The sequence below is a fragment of the Tetrao urogallus genome (genome assembly GCF_951394365.1).
Source record: "Tetrao urogallus genome assembly, chromosome: 3".
NCBI classification, from domain to species: Eukaryota; Metazoa; Chordata; class Aves; order Galliformes; family Phasianidae; genus Tetrao; species Tetrao urogallus.
In genome coordinates this window covers 32,575,919-32,599,589 of record NC_136815.1, presented here as the reverse complement: position 1 = coordinate 32,599,589, position 23,671 = coordinate 32,575,919, and the positions used below count along the sequence as shown (strand labels likewise).

The 23,671-nt window shown below is 36.3% G+C and overlaps 1 protein-coding gene across 1 annotated transcript in view; it reads left to right on the top strand.

The window, feature by feature from the left end:
* The window catches only part of LOC306945154 (uncharacterized protein C8orf34 homolog), a gene marked incomplete at both ends in the record, with an annotated part of 151,548 nt that overhangs the window by 45,841 nt on the left and 82,036 nt on the right, over positions 1-23,671 (top strand). The window contains 3 exons of the mRNA XM_079533859.1: positions 12,197-12,225; positions 19,182-19,351; positions 21,314-21,480. Coding sequence (XP_079389985.1) covers positions 12,197-12,225; positions 19,182-19,351; positions 21,314-21,480 — 366 coding nt within the window. The remainder of the gene's footprint in view (positions 1-12,196; positions 12,226-19,181; positions 19,352-21,313; positions 21,481-23,671) is intronic.

Below are 23,671 nucleotides of genomic sequence, written 5' to 3'. Positions count from 1 at the left end.
ATCAAGTTAATTATTTAGGAGAGTCTTTGGTTAACGAAACGGCATACAGGTATATACTGCATTTCCCTTATGCGTATTTCATTTTCTTTAATCAAGAGATCAGTCTTTACTGTAACTATCCTTCTTCCTCTGCAGATCATTAAGAAGAAGTTTTATAAGATATATACTCTTCTATTTCCATTTCTGGCCTTTTTTCCTATTAAATAGAGTTAAAATCTCCTGCATAGCTAAGGCTCTTGCTCATAAATAGACCTGTCTTAATCCTTAGTCTTCCAAGGTTAGAAAGGTACATAAACAAAGATGGAAAACAGTGAATTGTGTGTTATAACTGGAAGAAAATAAGGATTAAATCAGTAAGAGCTTGCTTCAAAGTAGATGTGTCTGACTGCTTTGTGAAAACCTTTACATCTTTTGTATGAACAATTGGAGTACATAATGAAAATGTGTACATATTGTACATTTTAGTTTGCACATAGTAACAGCATTTGATGATGCTTAATGTATTCTACTTTGAGATAGGATATGTTTTCATAGTTGCAAATAGGCATTTATCAGAATTAACCAACGTTTTATTAATGTATGGATTCTTGCTGAGTCCAAGTGTATACTAGAAATTAGAGGGCAAGAAGCAAATTTATCTTGCTTTGAACTTGGCAGACATTCTAAGGTCAGAAAAAGGGTAGTATCTAATTCTGCTTGAGGGAATCCCAGAAATAATGATGTTTAGCTATAACCAACAGAAAAAAAAAAATAGTATTCTTTATCTCTTAATTTAGAGGGGGAATAATCAGTTAATAAACAATCAGTAAATCAGAAAGCCAACTGCAGTCCGGTAGGAAATATTGTTGTAAGGGTACCATGAGGAATCATAGAACTGCAGACTGGTTGAGATTGGAAGAGAAGACCTCTGGATGTTATTGATCCAGCCTCCTGCTCAAGCAGGGATGCTTAGCACCAGTTTACCAGGAGCATGTCCAGAGGCCTTTTGAGTATCTTTAAGAATGAAAGAGCTCTGAATCCCTCCAGTGTACCTCCAGCTGATACTTCTCATAATACCAGAATTAGTTGCTGTTTATGTCCATAATAGCCTTAGAAGGAGAAATGTGTAAGGATAAGCAGCAAGAATCAAAATCCTAACAATAAAGGTACAACTAGTTTTAAAAAAATGATTAGAATATTGTTAAAAAAAATACCAAAATATATTCTGTTTCTGGATGAACCTGTATGTGGGATGTGAGATGATGGATATACACCATGAACTACTTCCGTGTATTTAGCAGTCTCTGAAACACATTAAAATGGGTTCTCACTAGTTCACTTCTACACTATAGAAGTTCATTAATGATGTACAGATTGGTTATAGAAAATTTACTTGAATGGAATACTGCTAACATCTATCAAAGACCTCTAAATTTTCCTATTGAAACCAGGTATTTCTGATGCTGATTGAACCATAAATACAACTTGCATGACATGTAACTTGACTTTTATCAATCACCTCTTTCAGGTGGCATTGTTTTAGGACATAATACTTTAACTTTTTTTTTTTAGTCATACACACTAAATACGCTGCAGTCTGTTAACAATGACTTACATGTGATAAGTGCATGTAGTCCTAAATGCGTTCTTTTAGTTGAACCACCAAACTAGTCATCAATATTCTGTAGAGATTTTCTCCTTCTATTCAGGCTGAACTTTAAAATTGTGTTATTTTTGTGTGAGATCAGTGTTTGTGATTTATTGTGAGATCAACATTTTTAGATAAGCTCAATCAAACTTTTAAGGAAGATAATTTTATCTCAGTACTGCAGCTGTTATGCAGTACTACTTTTGCTTATAAAACCCATTTGCTTTTAGTGTGATTTATGAGTAATAGTACTAAATAATGATATTGTCTGAGATTGAAACAGGAAGAATGTGAACATAGTTATTGCAGCTCAATTATAAAATGTGGTTTATATGGCAGGGAGATCCTAGTGATTTCAGTTATATTTTTTTCCTATAGATGTTACATTTTAAATTACTGTTATTAAGGTATGTGCCATTCTGATCCAGCATGCTTGAAATTTCAGAACTAGTCTCTTTTTGAGTTATAGTGTCCTTTTCTGGAGCAGTATTTGACTTGCTAAGAATTTCCTGGAGAACTGGGCTTTGTGTGACTTCAGTCTTATGTGTGGTACTTTCTAATCCTTAGAAAAAGATAGCTGTCATTCATTCAGAGAGTAGCAGGAAGGTGGACTATGACTTTATGATAGAATGTATCGTGGAGTGGCTTGGGTTGGAAGGGACCCTGAAGATCAATTAGTTCCAACTCCCCTGCCATGGGCAGGGCTGCCACCCACCAGATCAGGTTGCCCAGGGCCCCATCCAACCTGGCCTGAAATGACTCCAGGAATGGAGCATCCACAGCTTCCCTGAGTAGCCTGTATCAGTGCCTCATCACTCGGAGTAAAAAATATTGTCCTAATACCTTATCTAAATCTCCTCTCTTTTAGTTTCAAACCATTCCTCATCCTGTTGTTATCCTTAACTAGTGACTGCTAGTGACAGGCTACACACCATAACTAAGCTACTGTAGTGTACACCTTTCTTTAAAACTGAGAGTTGTGAAAAGTTATTCAGTGCTGATTTTTTTTTTCTGAGATGAGCTTAACGTAGGAAAGTGTCTGGGACTCAGTATTTGGTGCTTTATTTGCGTTTTTTATCTCTTTCATTTCATTTCATTCTCTAATTCATTGCTCACCTAAACGTGGAACCATTGGATCTACTCAGAAGTTTGTATATCAAATTACTGCAAGTCAAAAGCACAAATTCTTATTCTGGGAATTTAATTATTGCTTTATTACTTCTTTTTTTTAAGTCACCACCGGGAGAAGAGTTCAAATCAATTTCTTAGTTTCTTAGATATAGTGACTGTACTGATGTAAATTGTGCTGCTTTGCTGGCGTGTGGTGCCTTGTAGATTACACTGTTTTACTTTTCCTTGCATGGATGAATGCTGGGAGGAATATTACCCAACTTAAGATGGGTTCCCCTACAAAAACTTTATGTATAGTTGTTTAATAATATAGGGATGTATGGCCTCACTGGCAACAAAAAGCACTGAATTATTACTGGAGAAAATAGGACTAATTTGGAAAGCTGTAAAATGACTGGCTGTAAATAAATAACATCAGAATGTTTATTATGCCAGTCAATGACAAATCTGTTACAGTGTTCCAGCACAGAAATGATTGAACTGGTTTGGTTCCTGTGTATGTACTGTTGAAATCAGGGGAAACATTTTTTTAGCTGTAACTGGAACAGCCATTTTCTATCACTTGTAATCCAGATTTGATGTGAAATAGGCAATCTCCATCTACCTCATGTTTACTACATGATGCATGCAGGCAGTAATTTACCATTTTGCCAACAGTAGTACGGCAACCATCCTGTGCATGTGGTTTTGCTGTGAGAAATGCAAATACATCTGACATAGCCTTGTCCGCTGGTAGGAAAACATGCTTCCTCTCATTTACAGTGAGAGAATGCCGTGTGGCAGTTTACTACTGGACAGTTGATATATTTATGCTAAGTTATTTCTGTTTTGATACTCAAAGCAGCAATATGGTAGAAGAATACGGTAGAATAATGGTAGAATAATAATGCTGTTTCTCTCCTGGTATTTGTTACAGAACCTGTGACACACTAGGAGTTTGGCAGGCCAGCCATCCACAAGTTCCCTGGCCTAAACCAATCCTAAGAATGAATTTTGTCGAGTTGAGTCACAGTTGCCTTGGGTGGATATAAGTTCTAAACACTGTATGTGAAAACCAGATTAACCAGAATGCTTTGAATGGTATGTGGGAAAACTGGCTGTTGGGATCTCTGTGGCCATCTTCTGGATGTTTAGGAAAATGCATTATCTATTTGCAGTTCCCATTCGGCTGAATAATAGTAGTATGGCATATATTTAAGTAGTAGCTTTTTTTTTCTTATGACTTAAAACACACTAGACTGTTGAGATGCATGTTGTGCATTTGGAGAAAAAAAAAAATAATATATATATATATATATATGCATATATATATATTTAAATTCAACTCATTTTTATTTTGTGTTATTTCTTCCTGCAATTATTTAAGGAGCACAAAAGTAAAAATGTTAGAGGTCTCTGAAGTTTCACACCTTGTTTTTTCTCATCAGAATACCTATTCTACAATTCAGTTATGTATAGACTGTGAAGATATTGGAAGTTTTTAAGCAAGCATAAAAATCCTCAGGAATAATGCAGCAGCCAGGTAATTCAGGTCTTGCCATTTCAACAAGACCCAAACTCGTATAGTGTGTGCTGTTTTGAAAATGAATTTTTTTGTTGTTGAATTTTGAGCATCAAAATCTTAAAATCACTTTCCACAGAAGAATACTACAGAGTGGAGAAGTGTTTTGTACTGCATTAATTGTATTTGGCATATGAGAGCAGCAGCAAATGAAACTGTTCTACTGAGAACTGCATATGAAAGAGAGAGGCATTTTTAAAATTCAGTGAATTTTTCGCAGTGTGTTGTTTTTTATTTTGATAGGAAGTTAATTTCCTGATAAACTAGAAATTAAGCAGAATGTCATAAGCCAAAGTTCTTTACTGATAACCTTTATAGACCAAAAAGCAAGATTTAATTTCATTTTAGCATGGTGTAGGTCCATTTTGGGAGGTGGCTTTTTCATCAAAGGAGGTGCTATAATGCTTAGATGGTCATTTCCATTTCTCATTTCTTACTATTTAACTTTTGCAAAATATGCATAGGGATGGATGATAGGCAACAGAAATCTAAGATGACTGTGTAAGGGACAAAAAAAGGTTTTGTATATATACAGGTAATTAAAAAATCTCTGCTATTTTTTTTTTTTTAGAAGTGACAAACAGTTTAATATTTTATATACATGGAAGCCATAAGATGTAAGCCTAGTTAAGTATGATATGCTTTGGGGGAATCTGCATTTAATGCAGCTGTGATAACAGTAATTAAGATAAGTATAAAATTGCATCATTATGTTGTATTGGCTTGTGTATGTATTTCATTTAATCCTAGCGTGCCAGAACTTTCTTTCAATTAGAAGGTTCTTTGTTCTTCCAATTTTCTTCAAAAACTAAGCTGTTGACAGAATAAGTGTTTCAGCTGAGACTGGTTTTACCAGCACAAACAACTCCAGTCTGGATTTGCTGCAGATCAGAGATGGCAGTAGTTGTGTCTGTGGAGAGTTTCTGAAGAACTGTGAAAGCGTGTTCAGACCAATTACTTTGTTGTTTCAGCGCCCTGATGGCACGGAGAGTCATTACATTTAAAAGTAGAAGCAAGTGCCCTGAATCTGTCTGTGTAATTCACTGGACAGCTGAGTGGGCTGTGTACTTGTGATGCCTGATCAACATTCAACAACCTTAATTAATTGCCAGAGGGAAGATTTTTAAAGACATCAAATTGGTAGTTAGAGAGCTATCTAAATTCCCACAGTAAACCTTGCTTGTAAACCTTAGCTGATGGTGGCAAACAAAAGCTCTCATCCCTTTAGTCAGAATCATAGAATCATAGAACCGTAGAATGGCCTGGGTTGAAAAGGACCACAATTATCATCCTGTTTCAACCTCCCTGCTGTGTGCAGGGTCATCAACCACCAGACCAGGCTGCCCAGAGCCACATCCAGCCTGGCCTTGAATGCCTCCAGGGATGGGGCATCCACAACCTCCTTGGGCAACCTGTTCCAGTGTGTCACCACTGTGTCGTAACAGTGCTTTCTTTTTTATTTTTTTGCAAATAGAATAGTAGGATTACTGTGTTGCTGTCAGTCATATTATGATATAAAAATGTAGCAAATGTTGCCAGTGAGAAAGAGCTGCTCTGAGAAAAAGTGCACTTTCTCTACTTTCTCTACTTTCAGTATCATGCAGGGTTTGGCTTCAAATGCTTTAAATTCAGGGAAGTCAGAAACAATTGTCCCTAGTAATTTATATTCTAGGAATAAAAAAGCGATTGGATTTCAGCTTGAACAAACTGAGTATGCTAGTTTTTCTGGTATTAGCACTTTGATGATTAGTATTAAGTTGTGATGAGAAGGAGATAACAGTGTGACGAAGGAACTGAAGTGCTAGGTATGAAATTTTTTAGTGTGGACATTTTGGCTAATCCTGAAGGAGTCTGTGATCTTCACAATATTTTCCTATTTAGAATATATAAAAAGCAATTTTCTTTCCTTTCCGCTGTTGTATGAAAGGTGTGTAGAAACTTCAGAAATAACTATAACAAGGTACAGAGAGCAAAACCAATTATTTGCTGTCAGATATTCAAAATCAAATGAAAAGAGATTTATTTGAAAAACAAGATATTAGCAGTTATAGGAATCAGACATAGCATTTTTACCATTACATTGTAGGAATTAGTGCTTTTTTTAAGTTGTCACTGTGCTGCTTGAAAACAATGTAGTTGGCAGTATCAAAAAACCACGAGCATGCTAAGAGTAAAGAGAATGATGAAAATCCTGATTATCCCTATATAATAATTATGAACTTCAGTTTCTCTAGTTGCATTTTCAGCACTAAGTTGTTGGGTTTTTTTTGTTTTTTTTTTTTCAGTGTTGTAGTGGTATATGCAGTGGGATTGATTCTATTTCATCACGTTACATTCTTTTCTACAGTCTTCTGAGTTTTTTACTTGAAGAACTACTTCTTGAAAACTAGAGTCCATATTACTGACCTACACTTGGAAAATCACCTTTGTCTTAGTATTGTCTTAGTGCATACAGAGTGCCAGTGCCTCCTCCTCTCATTTTCAGCAATGCATTTTTGTTTGGCAGCTGAAGAAGAGAATTTATAGTAGTGGGCAAACTTAGCGCAGTAGTATCGTGGGATGAAGTGAGCACCTTTTTATGGCTTTCTGCTGGTGGAGTTGTATTATCAGTAGCTAATGTTTATTAATGTTAGAATCATTGAATCATTTGAGTGGGAAGGGACCTTTAAAGGCCATTTGCCCGACTTCCCTGCAGTGAACAGGGACACGTACAGCATGATCAGGTTCCTCACTGCCCTGTCCAGACTGTTCTTGAGTGTCTCCAAGGACAGGATATCCACCACCTCTCTGGCCAACTTGTTCCGTTCCAGTGTCTCACCACCATTATTGTAAAAACAAAATAATAAAAACTTCCTTATATTCAGTCTAAATCTGTCTTTCTTTACTTTGAAAGCATTTCCCCTTGTCATATCACAGCAGACCCTGCTGAAGAATCTGTCCCCCTCCTTTTCATAGCCCCTATTTAGATAGGCAGCTCTTAGGTCTCCCCACAGCCTTCTCTTCTGCAGGCTGAACAGTCTGAGCTCTTTCAGCCTGTCCTTGTAGGGAAGATGTTCCATCCTTTGGATCATTTTTGTGTCCCTCTTCTGGACGTATTCTAGCAGGTCCATATTTCTCCTGTACTGAGGACTCCACATATGGGCACAGTACTTCAGGTGAGGTCTCACTAGCACAGAGGGGCAGGATCATTGTCCTTGATCTGCTGACTATGCTTGTTTTGATGTAGCCCAGGGCATGGTTGTCTTCCTGGGCCGCAAGGGCACATTGCTTGCTCATGTCCAGCTTGCCAATACCCCACATACTGTGCTCTATCCTTACATCCTTCAGCTTGTACCGATAGTGAAAGTTACTATGACCCAGGTGGAAGACCTTGCACTTGGTTTTGTTGAACCTCATGAGATTCACCTGGGCCCAGTAGAGCCTGTGTAGGTCTCTTTGGGTGGCTGTCTGGATATTTCAGGCGTGTTGACCGCACACAACTTGGTGTCATCTGCTGAGGATGCACTCGATCGCACAGTCAATACATTGATGAAGATGTTAAAGAGCATTTGTCCCAGTACTGACTTCTGAGAGACACTACTTGTCACTGATCTCCATCCAGACATTTAGCCACTGACCACTATTCTGTGGGTATGATCTCATAACCAGTTCCTCATCTGTTGGACAGTCACCTATCAAATTTGTATCTTTTCAATGTGGGGAGAAGGCTGTTGCGGGGAACCGTGTCTAAGGCCTTACTGAATTCCGCGTAGATGACATTGGTAGCTCTTTCTTTGTCCACTGATGAAATTATGCCATCATAAGAAGCAACAAGATTTGTCAGGCAGGACCTGCTCTTGGTGAAGCCATGCTAGTTATCTCATATCACCTCCCTGTCTTCCATATATCTTGGCAAAGCATCTAGGAGGTTCTATTCCATGATCTTCCCCAGCACAGTGGTGAGGCTGACAGGTTGGTAGTATCCTGTGTCATATTTTATACTCATTTGAGTGCTGCGTTGTCTTTTTTTAGTCACCAGGAACTTCATCTGACCACCATGACTTTTTGAATATAATCAAGAGTTGTGTGGCAACTACCAGTTGGCTTCAGCCAAATTCCCTCAGGTCTTTGGGATGCATCTCATCGTGACCCATAGACTTATGGATGTTCAGGTTTCTCAGGTGGTTGTGAACCTGATCTTCACTTAATCAAGAGGAGCTTATTCTCCAGTTCCCACTTTCTAAACCATCTGCTTGAAGGCTGTGTGTTGCAAGGGCAGTTGCTAGTGAAGACTCAGGTAAAAAAGTTGTTGAGTATCTCAGCCTTCTCCTTGTATCTTGTTACCAGCCTGCCTATATTGCTCACTAGGAAGGGTACGCCCTCCTGAACTTTACTTTTCCAATTGATGTACCTACAGAAGCCTTTCTTTTCCTGATAATGGTTTTATAAAGTGAGGATAGTCACCACTAGGGATCCAGTGACATCTTGTTGATTTGCAGGGAGCTGCAGGACAGTCAGTGACTTCTCATTTACCTGCATGGCTACAATTCGTGGAAGGGGTACCCATTCTATCTTCGAACATTTTGGGTTTTTATCCTCATATTGTCATTTTGGTTGCCAGTGCCAGCAGGTTGGTTGTCAGGGGCACTTCTGTTTGGTTCGTCAGGAGCAACGACATTGCTTGCTTCAGTTGTCAGGGGCAACAGCATGTTCATTGTATGTGCTCCTGTTGGGCGATGGGCAGTTGATCAGAGAATTGTCACATGCTGAGCTGCTATGTGTGCACATTGAATGTATGTGGTCCACTCCTCTGAGACAACCCCCATAAGTCAGCCTGGATGCTCAAAAAGAGCAACAACCAAAAATGGTTTCTCCCGATTGCCTAGCCGCATGTGTTTCTCTTACTACTGTGATCATGGTAAACATTAACTACAAAAGCTTACCAAGCAGGTTATGTCTCAGGCGGGTGCTACTGAACAAGTTTTGAGCCAAAAATTTTTCAACCTTCTCACAACCGCCCTGTGGTTGAAAATACCAAAATTCCTGTGATGGTACCAACCTCCTAGCCATGTATTTATCAGATGAGTTTTCCTGGGCCTCTCAGTATCCCTTTCTGCCACTGAAGGGATAGAGGAAAACACTCCCTAAGCTCCTGCACTGTTTGTTAACAGTCCAGCCTTCTGAAGTCCCTTTTGATTGCCCCTAGGCTTCTTTCAATGACTTCTTTCAGTGACTTCATCACTGCCATCTTGACTATCAGGCTGTTTTTTATGGGCCTTAAGCCATAACTTAAAGATCTTCATGAGTGACAGTATGGTAAATCTCCCACCTCCAGAAGAATCACTATACTGAAATTACCATAACAATCTCTTTATGGACTTTTTTTTTAGAATCCACTTTCTTTCTTCTTGATTCCACATTATAGAGAGATGAGAAGATTTTCAGGCTTGGTTCTGTGATTGCAAATATAAGTTTTCTAATCTTTAAATCTTGTTTTAGTAAGGTGTCCTCAGATACTGCTATACATCTACTTGCTTATCTAAGAAATATAGTTAATTCGATATCAAGCTACTGTTTGCAGTTTGGCAGGAGGGAATCACAAGGTATTCTGATAAGTTGAATTACTGATCGATCTTACTCTCTCTTCTGAATTCAGAGTAAATTTTGGGAAAACGGTGATTGCGATAAGAGCACTCCTTCAAAATCTTGATTTTTTTTTTTTTCAGTTTTATTTGTCTGATTGTTACAGTGAGATGAGTTAGTAGATTTTCTTGGGTGAAGCGCACCATTGTACACAGTTTCTCCCATTTGCCGTTTTGTATTTCCAATATTGATCTTCAATTACCAACATAAGCATTTCAATAGTGAAAGCATTTAGCATTTTCTGTGACAGAGTCTTGCAAATGACAAGATTACCTTTTGTAGTTTCTTTTTCCATACTTGAAAATAAATATTCTTAATCATTGAGCCAACGCAGTGAAAAATTGCTCTTATTTTATTCATTCTTTAAATTCTAACAGCCATTCTATGTTCTATGATCTGCTTATTTTCTGACTCCTGGCTTAGCTCCCAGGTCTTAACATAGAAGTCTGCTTTTCACAGAGCATCCTCTGTGAAAGCACATGGAAAGGGGACCAACCTCTAATCTGAAGAAATAAACCTGTATCAAAACAAAATGAACTTTCTTAAAAATACAGGAACTTGCCGAGGAAAGATAATTTGTCTGTTTGAAGAGATCATGTGTGGTTGTAAAGTGGTTTGACCTTGGTTGTGCAAAATAAACCAAATGTGATGGAGAGCTGGATTTTGGAAATCAGGGCTTCGGGGCAGATATAAAGAGAACTTTAAATTGCATTTTTTACTGCTTCCATTTATCTGCTCTCCAATAAATGCCCAGCAACTTTGGGGATTGAAGAAATGAGATTTCATAACACGTCGAAGTCCTCTTGCACATTGGTGCAACCTGCTGCTTTTACTTTATGGACCTTTGTGTAGTGCCTGGAGTGAATAACAGTCTTAAGCTATTAAAATATGTTAATAGCTGTGAGAAGTAGAAGTGTTAGACAAATGGATACTGTTCGGTATAATTTACCTTGCTGCTGTTGAATGACTGAAAATATTTTGTTAGCTCTTTGCTTATTTCTTATGGATCGATCAAGTCTTAAAATTCTAATTGCTTTACAAATATAAATATACATGAAGAAGCAATCTAAATTAGGGATTAGCCACATAGAGTTAATGATTAAATGTACAATATTAAAAAAAAATGTAATTAAGGTTTACCAAATAGTGAGAAATGAAAACATTGTGGAAAAAGGCTTTTACTGCTTCTGTTTTTAGCATGATTTTAGAAAGAATAGTTCTCTGTTCAGCTGAAATTACGTATTTTGGTATATCACTCATTGCAGTCCTTAGAAGATGTCTTGATTATGCTACATGAATTAGGAAATAACTTCTAAGTATGCATTCTTCTTATGCATGGATACTTCCCCACTTTCTTCTGAACACCAGGCAATGCTTTTCTTTGTTTTTTGACTGGAAGTTCTGTGCTCAGTATCTCTCTTACCAAACCTATTAGGAACCTGGAAGTGCTTTGCTTTCATTGAGACAGAATTTTCAGTGTGATGGCATTAAACATATGAGTAGTTGATCTCACAGTGTGATGTGACTGGGGCATGTAGATATGTCATAAATTCTCTGTGCACATTATTGTGCAACAGGCTAGACATAGTTAAAGGAGTTTTACGACATGATGAAAGCAAATATAGGAAAGGCTCAAGCACTGGCAGAAAGGACGAAAACAAGTAAGATCTTATTTAGAGGAATTGAAGAAAAAACAAAACAAAACAAAACACTGTTTTACATTGTACTTTGAAATTTTGCAATCAGATTTTACTCCCTATATGTTTCTTTGGTTTTCATAAAAATACTTTTACATTGAACTGTGGTAAAAGAAAGGGAAGTCGCTCATTTTGCCTGTAATTGCAGTATGGTACTGTGCATGTTGGTCAAGGGGAGGTTTGCATGAGAATGTGTCCATGTGTAGTTATTAAGCTGATATTTTAATTTTAGATAACATATAGAAGAAGTATACTTAAGCTCACTGTCACTTTAATAGTGCATCTACTGTATGGATCCATAATGCTTTTAAAACTCATTTTGGTAATATTTGGTAATATTGCAGCTTGGGAAAGTTAATAGTGTATTTGTTTCTGGACAGTTTCACTAGTAGAACAAAATATGATACATTGTATGATACAGATGTGTTCAGAGAACAATATGGAAACTTTCCAGAGTGAGCCTTTTATCTACTGTAGTAAAATACATTTCTGGAGAGGATGTTTCTAGATTCTTTTTTTAAAAAAATCTGTTTTGTTGTTTTGTTTTTTTTTTTCCAGGTATTGCTATTTCTGATGAACTTGATAAGGTAAGATCTACTGTATGCCTAATGAACAGTACAAACAGGCATATGATCATGATAAATGTAGGCAATATGAGCTAAATCTTCCTGTAGAGTTTAGAAGAAGCTTGGGTATAAACTACACGGGTAAGTACTGTACTTCTTGATACATTAAGAGCTTGATTCAAGTTGGGCTGTCAGTTATACTACTGAGATTTAAGGCACTCTTAATGAGGCTGTGATGCTTCTGATCTTGGTACCATCTTTGCTTAATGTAGTCTGTTGGGTTACTGTAATGGCGTACTTTTAGAAACATTTCATTTTAAATATCTTTTATTCATGAAGTTATATCATTTGGTAGCTTTTGTACTATTAGATATTATAATTTGAGGAAATAATCAAGAGAGTTTTTTACTCTGATTGGGAACGCACAAACTTTAAAAATCAGTCTTCACTTCCTTACAGAACGCACCATACAGTGCTTCCTCATATGTTGCATTTTGATAAATTACATCATTAAAAAATTCATTAACGTGAGTTTTTATGTTAGCTGAAATGAACTCTATGCTGAAGCAGTATTCCTGCTAGTTTATAAATGTTCAAAAGGGAACAGTGCACTCTTCTCTTTCCTATTTGCACCCCTGAACAGCAGTGCTGAGACTAGCGAGTTGTATTCTTGGTGTCAAAAAGTACTGCAATCATGGAGATAAGATAAGGGTACGTAAGACACAGGATTGACATGATATAATAGACAGTCTTTAAAATGTGTTACTTTCTCTTGGTAAGATGAGGGCACAATCCCTTTTTTTTAAAAAAAACAAACAAACAAAGAAAAATGCATAAGGAATTCCTAGGCATGTGGAGCTGCCATTTCAAAACCATCACTTTTATTTATCATTTAGGCTTTTTTTTTTTTTTTTTTTTTTTTTCTGGATCTCAGCTTGCTGGATCACAGTTTTGCTGTATCTGAGTCTTCCATCCTACCATTTCTTTACCTGTGGTCAGAAATGCTGAGAAATACAATGCTGAAAAATACAAGCCCTTCCATTACAACCCTTACCATTAAGAGGACTTGTGAAGAACAGATATTCATTTAGCTTTGTTAAAAACAAAATGAAACAAAATGAAACCAACCAACCAAACAAAAAACCTATGAAGAGCTGTTTTGGGGTAGGGGAAGACATTTTGAGCTAGAGCCTATGATCACATGCTTTTCTCCATATATAAGCTAAATTTTTGTGTGAATTTTTTTTTTCCAAGGCAATTGATTATTGTTCAAAAAACATTCATGTTCTGGAATGTAGGAATTTAATGAAAAGTGAGGTGGAGAGCATCATTAGTGAATTTCCTCCTGTTGCAATCTGAGTGAACAGTTAATTTTCCTCTCATTACCAAATGCTTTATTGTTTATGATTTAAAATAGGAAATGTTTTCATATAAAGCTAGATGTTATACTAAATACAGTTAAAAGCATGCATTACCTGATCTTTACTCTAAATTGACAGTATTGCATCAGATTTCACATGTGATGAGGACAGGCAAAGTGAATCATCTTGGAATAAAAAATTATTTGAATAATTAAAATATTTAATATTTTAATACATATTTTAAAATAAATATAAAAATATTTAGAATATTTAAACTCTTAACATACTTCCTTTGTACAGCCATGTTCAAAGGAAAAGAATATCTGTATTGTTTGTCTGCATGAGCATAAGTGGACATGAGTATTCTTTCTTGTTTTGTCTTTTAAAGTTTTTTAATGGATTTAAACACCACACTTGTATGGAAGGTAAGCGTGGCTAGAACCTCTGTATGAAGTGTAACAGTGTAAATTCATGTTGTTAAACTCACTTTCCCTCTACCACAGGGCAGCTACATGCATACAATGTAGCCAAGTTCATTGAAACTCCTTTCCCAGAAGTACATGCTGGTACTACAGCTTCCTTATCTAGCTTGCAGCCGTACTGAATATTTTTTCAAACCACACTCAGATCTGGATTTTGAAGCAGGTGCATGTGTTAGGTCCCATGCTTCACACTGGAGTCCTTTATAAAAATGACATGACTTAGATGTCACGGGAGGTATAAAATTAAACATCATCATAAATTCTTCTGTATGCTTTTGTTTGCCTTTTTTTTTTTTTTTTTTTTTTCCCCCCCAGCTGGAAGCAACCATGGCAATTAGTACAGAGACCATAATTCTCCTGTTTAATTTGTGGTATACATTATGAACCAGGAGAAAACAGACATGAATGTGGTCTGTTCTTTTCTTATGTATGTTTATTTTTCTTTCCTTTTAATTATGTATTTTTTAAAAGAACAATTTTATTTTGGCTTTTGCTACCTTTCTCAGGTGAATACTCAAACACTTATCACTGGCTGATGTAATTCTTCCTCTAAGCAATCCAGTTAACTTGGTAGTTGCTTAGTTATTCAAGCATTTGAATCTGGAAATACAGTTTGCTCCGAATTGCAAGCCCTTTTCTGGAAAGATGTTTCTTTTAAATGGACTCTTGTCAATCTAATACTATAATTGCCTCTTTTTGGTACTCAGAGTTTTACACCAAGAGAGATACAAAAAACAGACAGACAGACAAGGCAGGTCTTTCAATCAGAATGGAAGCTTTTGGTTTGAAAGTCTAATACAATTTCAGTATTTTGTAGGTATAATTGCACAAAAAAAATCTTTGAGACTACTGCAATTGATCCAGATTTCTTGTATTGTTACCAGGTTACAGGTTGTACCTGTGCAACCTCTTGTAGGGCACCTTCTTTAGCAGGGGTTGGACTCAGTGACCTCCTGAAGTTCTTCCCAAAGCCTGTGATTCTGTGATTCTGTACAGATTCCCTCCTTTTTCATTTCATTTACTTCAATTTTGCAGAGTTTGATGTTTCATTTCTCCTGGTAATTCAGCCCAGTTCTCTAAGCTGTGGAAGTGATATAAAATCAGCAACTGATGCTGTGGGTACAGTGTGTAAGGAAAGAAAGTGAGAAGGGATGCCTTGTGACTTACAGATTTTAAGACTAACATGCAGTGTTAATATGATTCAAATTCTTTACTGCTGAACAGAAACTGTACATGAATTTTCCAAAGCTCTTCATAAATGTCAAGAATTTCCTGTAAACATAAAGAAGTTAAATAACTTTCCTGTAAACATGAAGAAGCCAGAATGTTACCCTTTCTGTAAAATTTATGGAATTTTAGTTTGGTTTAAAAAAATAAAAGCTAGAGAAAAACATTAGAGTTCACTGTGAGGACATGTCCCTGGAAGGTGAGAGCTCAGATGCACACAGATGTATATGTAGAACATCCATGGACTAGCCCTACTGCTGAAGCTCCCATATGGAAGGTGAAGGCTGTAACTGTGGTGCTGCTGAATAAGGGCACTCATGGTGATTGTTGGTTGTCTTCTGTAGAATTTGCAGCTCCTAGAAGATGCTACTTACCTGAAAGCCACAAACTGAACTCTAGTATGTGTTCCATTGTAGTATGTGTACATTGTAAGGTACGCTCAGGTAAAACATAGCCAGAATGTTACAGTGCAGAAGTGTGTTTCCAATGGGTTTGTTATGCCTTGCAGCAATGTTTCTGAACCAGACCAAGCCCCAAACAGGGACTCATGCACTTTTCCTCTTGCCAGTTAGAAAGCGACTGAAATTACATTTTAAAGCAATTTAAAAGGGTTTAAGGAAAGGTTTATTCATCTTCTGGCTTTTCATTCTTTAAACACTTTACAATTGTTTTTCAAGTGTTATTTTTTTTTTTTACTTAATTACTACAAAGACCAAAAATATTTTCTTTTTAAATAGGAGATCAAATTTTCACATAATCCCAGTATTCCATGGATTGGTGCTTTACTTGAGCTTCATGTTGCAGAGCTCTCACAGATTATATGAGGCCTGCTATATAATTGTGAGATTTGTCTAGGACTTCAAACAATTTTGTTCAGTCAGCTTAAATTTTAAGAATGGGAAGTCACCTATGAGTCAGGGATCCAGAATCAGACAGGAGTAAATATGATTTATTAGAAAAATCATACTGGATTTTGATTCTCAAGGTCATTCAAACATTTTTTTTGTGCTATGTCTGGGGTGTACTTTCTTCTTGTGTGGAGCATTAATGCAATGAACACAGGTTATAATTAATAAAATATAGGACATAATTAGGTCATGAAAACAAATTTGTTCTCACCCAAAAGTCTTTGTAACTGTGTAGGTTTCCTCAAAATCCGTTTGGCAATAAAGAATACAGAGTTTTTTAAGCTATGCTTACATGAGTGGATGCACGAATGTTGTTATGCTCTCTGATAGGGGCTACATATTGCAACCACATCTCAGGTCAATCTGAGGATGAGATTTAGCTGTCCTTTAGCTTTCCTCTCCTTCGCCTGGTTTCTACATAAAGGAGGTATAAGTCTGTCAAGTGGGTAGAAGCTGATAGGGGTGATTGGTAGATATTCTGCACTGCAATATAAAACAATCCTCTAGGTTAATTTATTTAAATATCTACCTGTGCTTCTGTGCACACTGATGTCACTATCAATCTCTCCATTTATTTATGGAGGACTATAAATTGAAAATCAGTTAAGATTCTAAGGTTTATAATTAAAATAGATAGATAGATAGATAGATAGATATAAGAACTTGCTGAGGACAGAGTACTTGAAGTAAATTGATTAAATCTTTTGAAATAATCTGCCCAGTAAATGCTTCAGTGTACTCAGAGCTGTCTGATACTCATTTACTGTTTTCACTGTCACTGCTTATGTAGTTGAAAAAAGGAAAATAAATTAGGTCACTGAAACGGTGGTGCACTAATTAACAAGATTCAAAAATGGAAGCAAGGTAATAAAGGAGGCAAAGCGTGACTATGTAATGTAAATTACATTTCTGTTAAGCAGAGTATGAAAGTACTGGTTTAGTCCCTGAGACGCATAGAGAAGAAATCAGCATAATAAGGGCAGACGTGGCATTTGTTTTTCACTTATTCATGGACTGGTGTAATGCAGTGTCTGAAAAAAGCTTCAGTACTGAAAAAAAAGGCAAATTTTGAAGTGCACTTCCTCTTTCAAGTAGGTAACTGGCAGCTTTTAGCGAGATTGACACTGCTGGCTGTTGCAAGTTTAACTGGCAGCAACAACCCTTTACAATTCATTATTGGAAATTACACAGGGAGAAGGGGAAGAGAGAAAATGACTAAAGTAACAGAAAGAATTTTCATGTGGGGGCCAAATAATTCTTATTTAAATAAACTAATGAGTGCGCTTTGTACTGTGGGCTGTGGAATAATCTTTTTTCCTAGCTTATTGGCTTTATAATGATAAGCCACCTGTGGTAGCTATCACCTGTCAAGTGACAAGAGGCTGCATTACAAGACTGTGGCACAGCAGTAGACAGATACATAAAGCATATATTTTTAAGCACATAAAAGAAAATCACCAGTGTTTAGATATTCCAAAACTTTTGCACTCATGGTGTTTTCCTCAGATTTCTCTCCTTTGTGTTGGCTGCATTTAATTTTCAGTGGTCATACCTTGCAGAAAGCAGACATTGTGTGAAAAGTGAATTTAGTTGTCTGGATGCATGTATGTATAGACTGGAGTGGGATAATGCAACTCATAGGCACACTGGAGAAAACAGAATAACAAGAGTGGATGAATCTAATCAAGGGGCCTATTTTGTATTAGGCTCATTCAGATGGAAGCTTTTGGAATTTGGCTGAGCAAATTCTAGCTTCTAGCCAAGGTTTTAGAAATACATTCATATGGGAGCAGCTCGCACATAGGTTTTATTTTTTTCTTTGTTTAAGTAGGCCTCTATTTGCTGGACTTTTACCATATCTGTACCAGTTAGAAAGGGACTTCAAAATTGTTTTCAGGAAGGTAGGAAAATGTGATTGCTTGGCTAAGTAATCACTGTATTGTAGTTTTTCTAAAAGCTCCTTGTTTAGAAATTGTTGTTTTATGAAAGGGACGTTTGTTGAGACATTTAGATCCAGAAGGGTTTGTTTCCCTAAATTTTTCTCTTAAAGGATAGGAATACCATATCTCTGTTAGTGAGAAAAACTGTATTTGAAAAGTCTTTGTTTTCCCGAGAAAGGTTTTACTAAAGCAAAATGAATATTCTTGATCCATTGTTTCTGTGTCTACTTCTTGTATCTATGCTTTTTCTGTAGTTTGATTGCACTGTAGTATACGACCCTTTCCCTACATCCTTCCTCGTAACACTGATAAAACTCTCACTGCTTTGCAGCAGGTTTTCCTTACAATTTCTAGGTGCATTTTGTTTCCTTAACCTAAATTCCTAATCTAACAATGCAAATCACCACTACTGTGTTGAATATTCTGGTTATTTTGCATCCTTCTTGTAATCCTCTTCAGCTATCTTCTTCCAGTAAGCTGTTAAAAATATGAGTGCAAGTTTCAGAAATGCATTTTATTAAAATGTTAATACCATTTTTGGAAATGAACGATACATTATGTAAATCCCAGCAGAGTTATTTTTAAAATGCCAAGCGCAGATGTATTTATTAGTCTTGCATTAATTCATAATGCAAATAGGAGAGATGCTATTAATCTACAACAGTCTTTTGGTGGTGGTGATGTTCATTATGCGAGTGACCTCATGTGTTGCTTAGCCTGACACCGAATGGATTCCAAGTGTTGCATATTTATTTAACAAAATAATTTTTCATGAAAAATGATAAGTTCCAGCTTTATACAGTTGATATTGAGAAGCAAGAAGAGATTTGAGACACCAGGGTGGGGAAATCTTTCTTGGAATTTTATTAATGCAAAATGTCTTTTCATTAGTCTGTGACTTTTTCTGGGTGCTACTAAGACCTCTGACATTTTAACATGTTGTATAATTTTTCTTTACTTTCTTCAATAATTTTATTGTCTTATTTTCAGATCTATTTCATTTGTAGTTGAGAACAAGTAGTACGGTGCTTTGATTTTCTTGTTTTTATTTCTCTTTAGGAGACAACAGGTTTTAATACCCCCCTTCTCAGACCTCGTGTGATTGGAGAATGGATTGGTCGTGAAGAGAATGATGCTGATCCCCTGGCTGCTGAGATGCTGCAGCCACCAATTCCAAGAAATAAAAATGAGCAGTGGGACAGTGAAGACAGCAGCAGTCCTGGTGGAAGGTAGGATTTTCATTCTCTCTAGAAAACTGATAATTTTTTAAGGAGAGCTTTCTTTGTGATGCACTGCTTCTGTGGGTGAAACAAAGGATTTTTAAATTCCCATACAGTGGTGTAGCATAACACAATAAATGGTAGACACTGCTATGTGACTAGCTTCCTCTAGTGCTTCTGCATATGACTGACTTTACACTCATTAGCAATCCCATGGTTTGATTCTCATACATAAAACTAAATGTGTATGTGTGTGCGTGTGTGTTAAAAGCTTGTGCGCTGCCTCCATTAATCATCTAAATCCCTACTGTTTATCAGCTCTATAACTTTTTGGTTATAATCAGCACGCTGACTGTAGTAGACACCTTCTTATTGCTCTTTTAAGGATGAAGAAACTCTTTGATTACCTTCTGAAAAGGTCTAAAGTATGCTTTCACTATTTCTATCACGTCCTCTGTACTAAAATTCAATTCCTTGTCACAGGGAAACTAGTGTATCATTTGTCTGTACTCTTAGAGGCTGTATTTATTAACTTTCCATTCATGTTGGAAATGTTTGTTATCCAAGAACACTTCTTACTTCTTCTAGTTTATTGTGGGGTAAGGTGTAAATACTACGGTTTCAGAGTGTAAATATTACATTTCCAAAGTAGCAGCAGCAGGTAGTAATGATCCCTTAGCCAGACTTTGGACTGGAACCAAAAGAACTCAAATACAGTCTCTGTGCTGCAGTTCCTGGAAAAGTAATGGAGTCAGCACCTGACATTGCATCCTGATTGTGCGGGCCTGGGTTTTTGTATTTTCTTTTTGAGCAGTCCAATAAGGACACTGGATAAAGATTTGTTACATGCTGTAGAGGAACTTAAGGATATTGTATCCCTTCTCTCAATAGGAAGGAGCAGAACTAAGCTGATTTCTAGATGGAAGCAAAGGGATTTAGTTCTGAGCACTTCTCTCTGTTGTTGCTGTAAGGGAATAAGACAAGGTATTAACATGTGATAAAGGACTATATAGAAGTGCTGATGGCGACCCTGCTGATACTGAGCTCCTTTTTCAGAAATTCAGGAACCAAAAGATAGGATTATACTCCATGTCACTGTTAGTAGTTTTTTCACATAAAAAAATATTGTGGATATTCTGAGAAGAAGAATGGCCTTGGGAGACTTCCTTAAGGGATAACATGTCTACGCAATGGAGAATTCGGGTGATTTTTAATATGGTGTTCTTGTTTCTCAAAGGCTGTAATAAACTAAAGCTCACGTAAGCTCCATCCGTAGCCACATTCTAAACTCAAAGCTTGTTCTTCATCCCCAGAGTCCACTCTATCTTATTAGAGTTTATCTTTGTAGGGGAAAAATGAACTACTGATTATACTGCATTTCATACTTTTGCAAAAGATCCATCTTCCTGCAACAGGCTATAAAAACAGCCTAAGGTGTTCCCATGTTTTTATCTAAGATTGGAAGGAATCAAAAATTGGTAACTACAGTAATTCCTGCCTTAGACCTTTCTGCTAACTTCTCTGCAGTTCCAGATGTCTTTTATGTAGATTAGGGACACATGAAACCACAAGGAAGATTGTTGTAACTATGTAGTCCTTAATGCTGTACGATTGTTGTAACTTCTCAGTATTGTCGTGTGACCAGTGTCTTAAAATAAGTAGTGAGTCTTAAAAATAAGTAATTGATATCTTGTTGTTTTTATGTAACTTCTTTAAACTTTATCAAATGACCATAAAGTCAGTAGGTATTTCCCATCATCATTCAGTCAAAACTTTAGATAGGAATTGGAAGCAAAAACTGATTTATAATATTGAGTGATCAGTGAGTGTGTGGTAGCTAGCAGGTTTATGTGTGGTCTGACAATGTTAATCACATGTAGATGACATCATGGGCTGCAGTAATTTGAAAAATGTGTGACGTGGTTTGTAGAGAGTGTCAGTAAGAGAAAGTTGTACTTTCCTCCCTCACAGCTTAAAAATGGAGCCAAAGACCAAAGGACTAAAACAGCAACAGCAGCAACATAAGAAACTGCTGGCTGCCATGCTTTCTCAAGACTCCTTTGATTCTGCCCACAGCACAGCTCCATCCGTAACTGAAGAAGATATTGACAATGAAGATGATGCAATGGAACTGCTGGGTAACCGGAAAAATTATTTTTTTCTCTAAAATTTAATTTCTTTTTCTAAATCTAAATTATTGATCAAGATAAGAAGTGTAACATTCATAGATTAGTTTGAATTTGATTCCTATTTTTAAAATCTAAGTATCCAGTAGCTGTGCAAAACAGTAATTTTCAGGAGTTGATGTCATGAGGCTCATATGTATGTGTGAGGAAACTCCTAACTGCTTCAAAATCCCACGTTTCAGATGATTAAAGTAATTAATTCAATTTCCTACATAAACAGTCAACTGGAGTAGATTGCTCTAGATGTGCCACAGTTGAGTTTTGAGAGTCTGTGCAAAGGTGATTGTTGGATGTGTCTGGGCAATGTGTTCCAATGTTTGACCATACTGCTGATTAGAAAAAAATAAAAATAAAAAAAAATCAGAATTATTTTGTTCAAACAATTGTGAATTAATACATACCATGTTCTGTGTTGGTTTTTTTTGTTTTTTGGTTTTTTGGTTTTTTTCCAGTAATTTTAAATTTGATGCATGCATTTGTGTTTACAAGGAAGAAGACATAATAGGCTGGATCTCTTCTGTGTCTCAGTGGGGCACTTAGTTCCTCTTATATGAAGCCACACTGTGTGTAGCTGAGGACTTGCTATCTCCACAGAATCAATTGTTATTTCAGTTAATCCATGGATCCCAGTGAACACTGTGGCTAGTTTGTAGCTGTGTTATCTCTTTATTTTCTCCCATAATTTAGTAATCTTTCCAACTTCATCAATGTGGGAAAAAAAAAATTCTTGTGTTGCTACAAACCACAGGACTTCTCTAAAGTAGAACTAAGTAGAATTCTGTGGTGTTTGAAAGGTTCATTGGGAGAAGGTGAATGAAGTTATTAGCTTCATGATGTATGACCCACAGAATAAACCCTTTTATTAACATATGCAGATATATTGAAGTGAATGGTAGCCAGTATGAGTTTGCTTCTCCTGTGTGTAGATCTTTCCCTGTAGACACTTGATACCCTAGGAGTATCTATTGCTAGAAAGGCAATGTGAACAAAGTTATCCTTTCTCATGCTTTGACATTTATGCAGAATATTATCTATGTTAAAAAAAGTGTTTTTTTGTTTGGGTTTGTTTGTTTATGATAAATAAGGACTTGATTGTAAGAGTCTATCCTGCTAATCTGGTTTTATGCCATGCAAAACCTAGAACATTTTTCTACCATGTGTTTCATTGAAACCGGCCAAGTTCATACAAAATCAGCTTTGAAAAGTCACAAAGAGGACCTTTGGTTTGATTAGAGTGTTATATAAGTACTTCTGAGATTCTGGAGGAAAATCATGGCATTCTCAATAAGTAACTGTGGTTACAGTAATTATAATGTAGCTATGCTATAGTAACAAACACTGATAGGGTGGTCAATATAAATCTGTTTATTTTGAGAGTCCTGTTTTTTTGAAAGTCTTATTTTAAATTTCATTTCCCTTTTGCTGGCAGTTTACGTATTATATTTTATATAATTATTAGGTTACAACCTGCAGAACAGCTCAAAACTTGAGATTATAACAAATTGTGCCACAGGAAAGACATTTATTTTCTTTTAAAGGTAAAATAAAGAACTTAAGTTTCTATCAGCAAACATAGTTTTCTGTCTTTCATTGCTGTATTTTCCAGATCAGTAACTGCATGATATTGCAATTGAATTTTCTTATGTACTGCATTAATCTATTAACTGCTTTGATGCTTTTTACACGTGCAGTCTAGGTACTTTCAAATCATGGCTTTCTGCCATAAGTAAATTGCAGGGAATTGTTGCATATAGCTGTATCATTTGTTCCATTTAGTATTCATTATTCATTGCTTATGCAGCCCTTTCTTTAAAAAAAAATAAAAAAAAAAAAAAAAAAATACAAAGCCTCATGCTTGTAAGTCTGAATTCTGCGAAAACTAATTTCACTATTGATAACACATAATTTTAATCTGTACTCTACTTACAATACAGGTTTTTTCAGAGCAAGACGTTTGATCTGTATCCAAGAGAATCTTCAGAATTTGATTGATCTACTCAGGTATTAAAAGTATGAAACTGACTTTTGGGATATTTTCTTCTAAAAAAACTACTAGCAGTCATATCAGAATTGTCAGTGAAGGTTTAGCTAGAATGGGGTAGAATCTTAGAATCGTAAAATCCTTAGAGCTGGAAGGAACCTT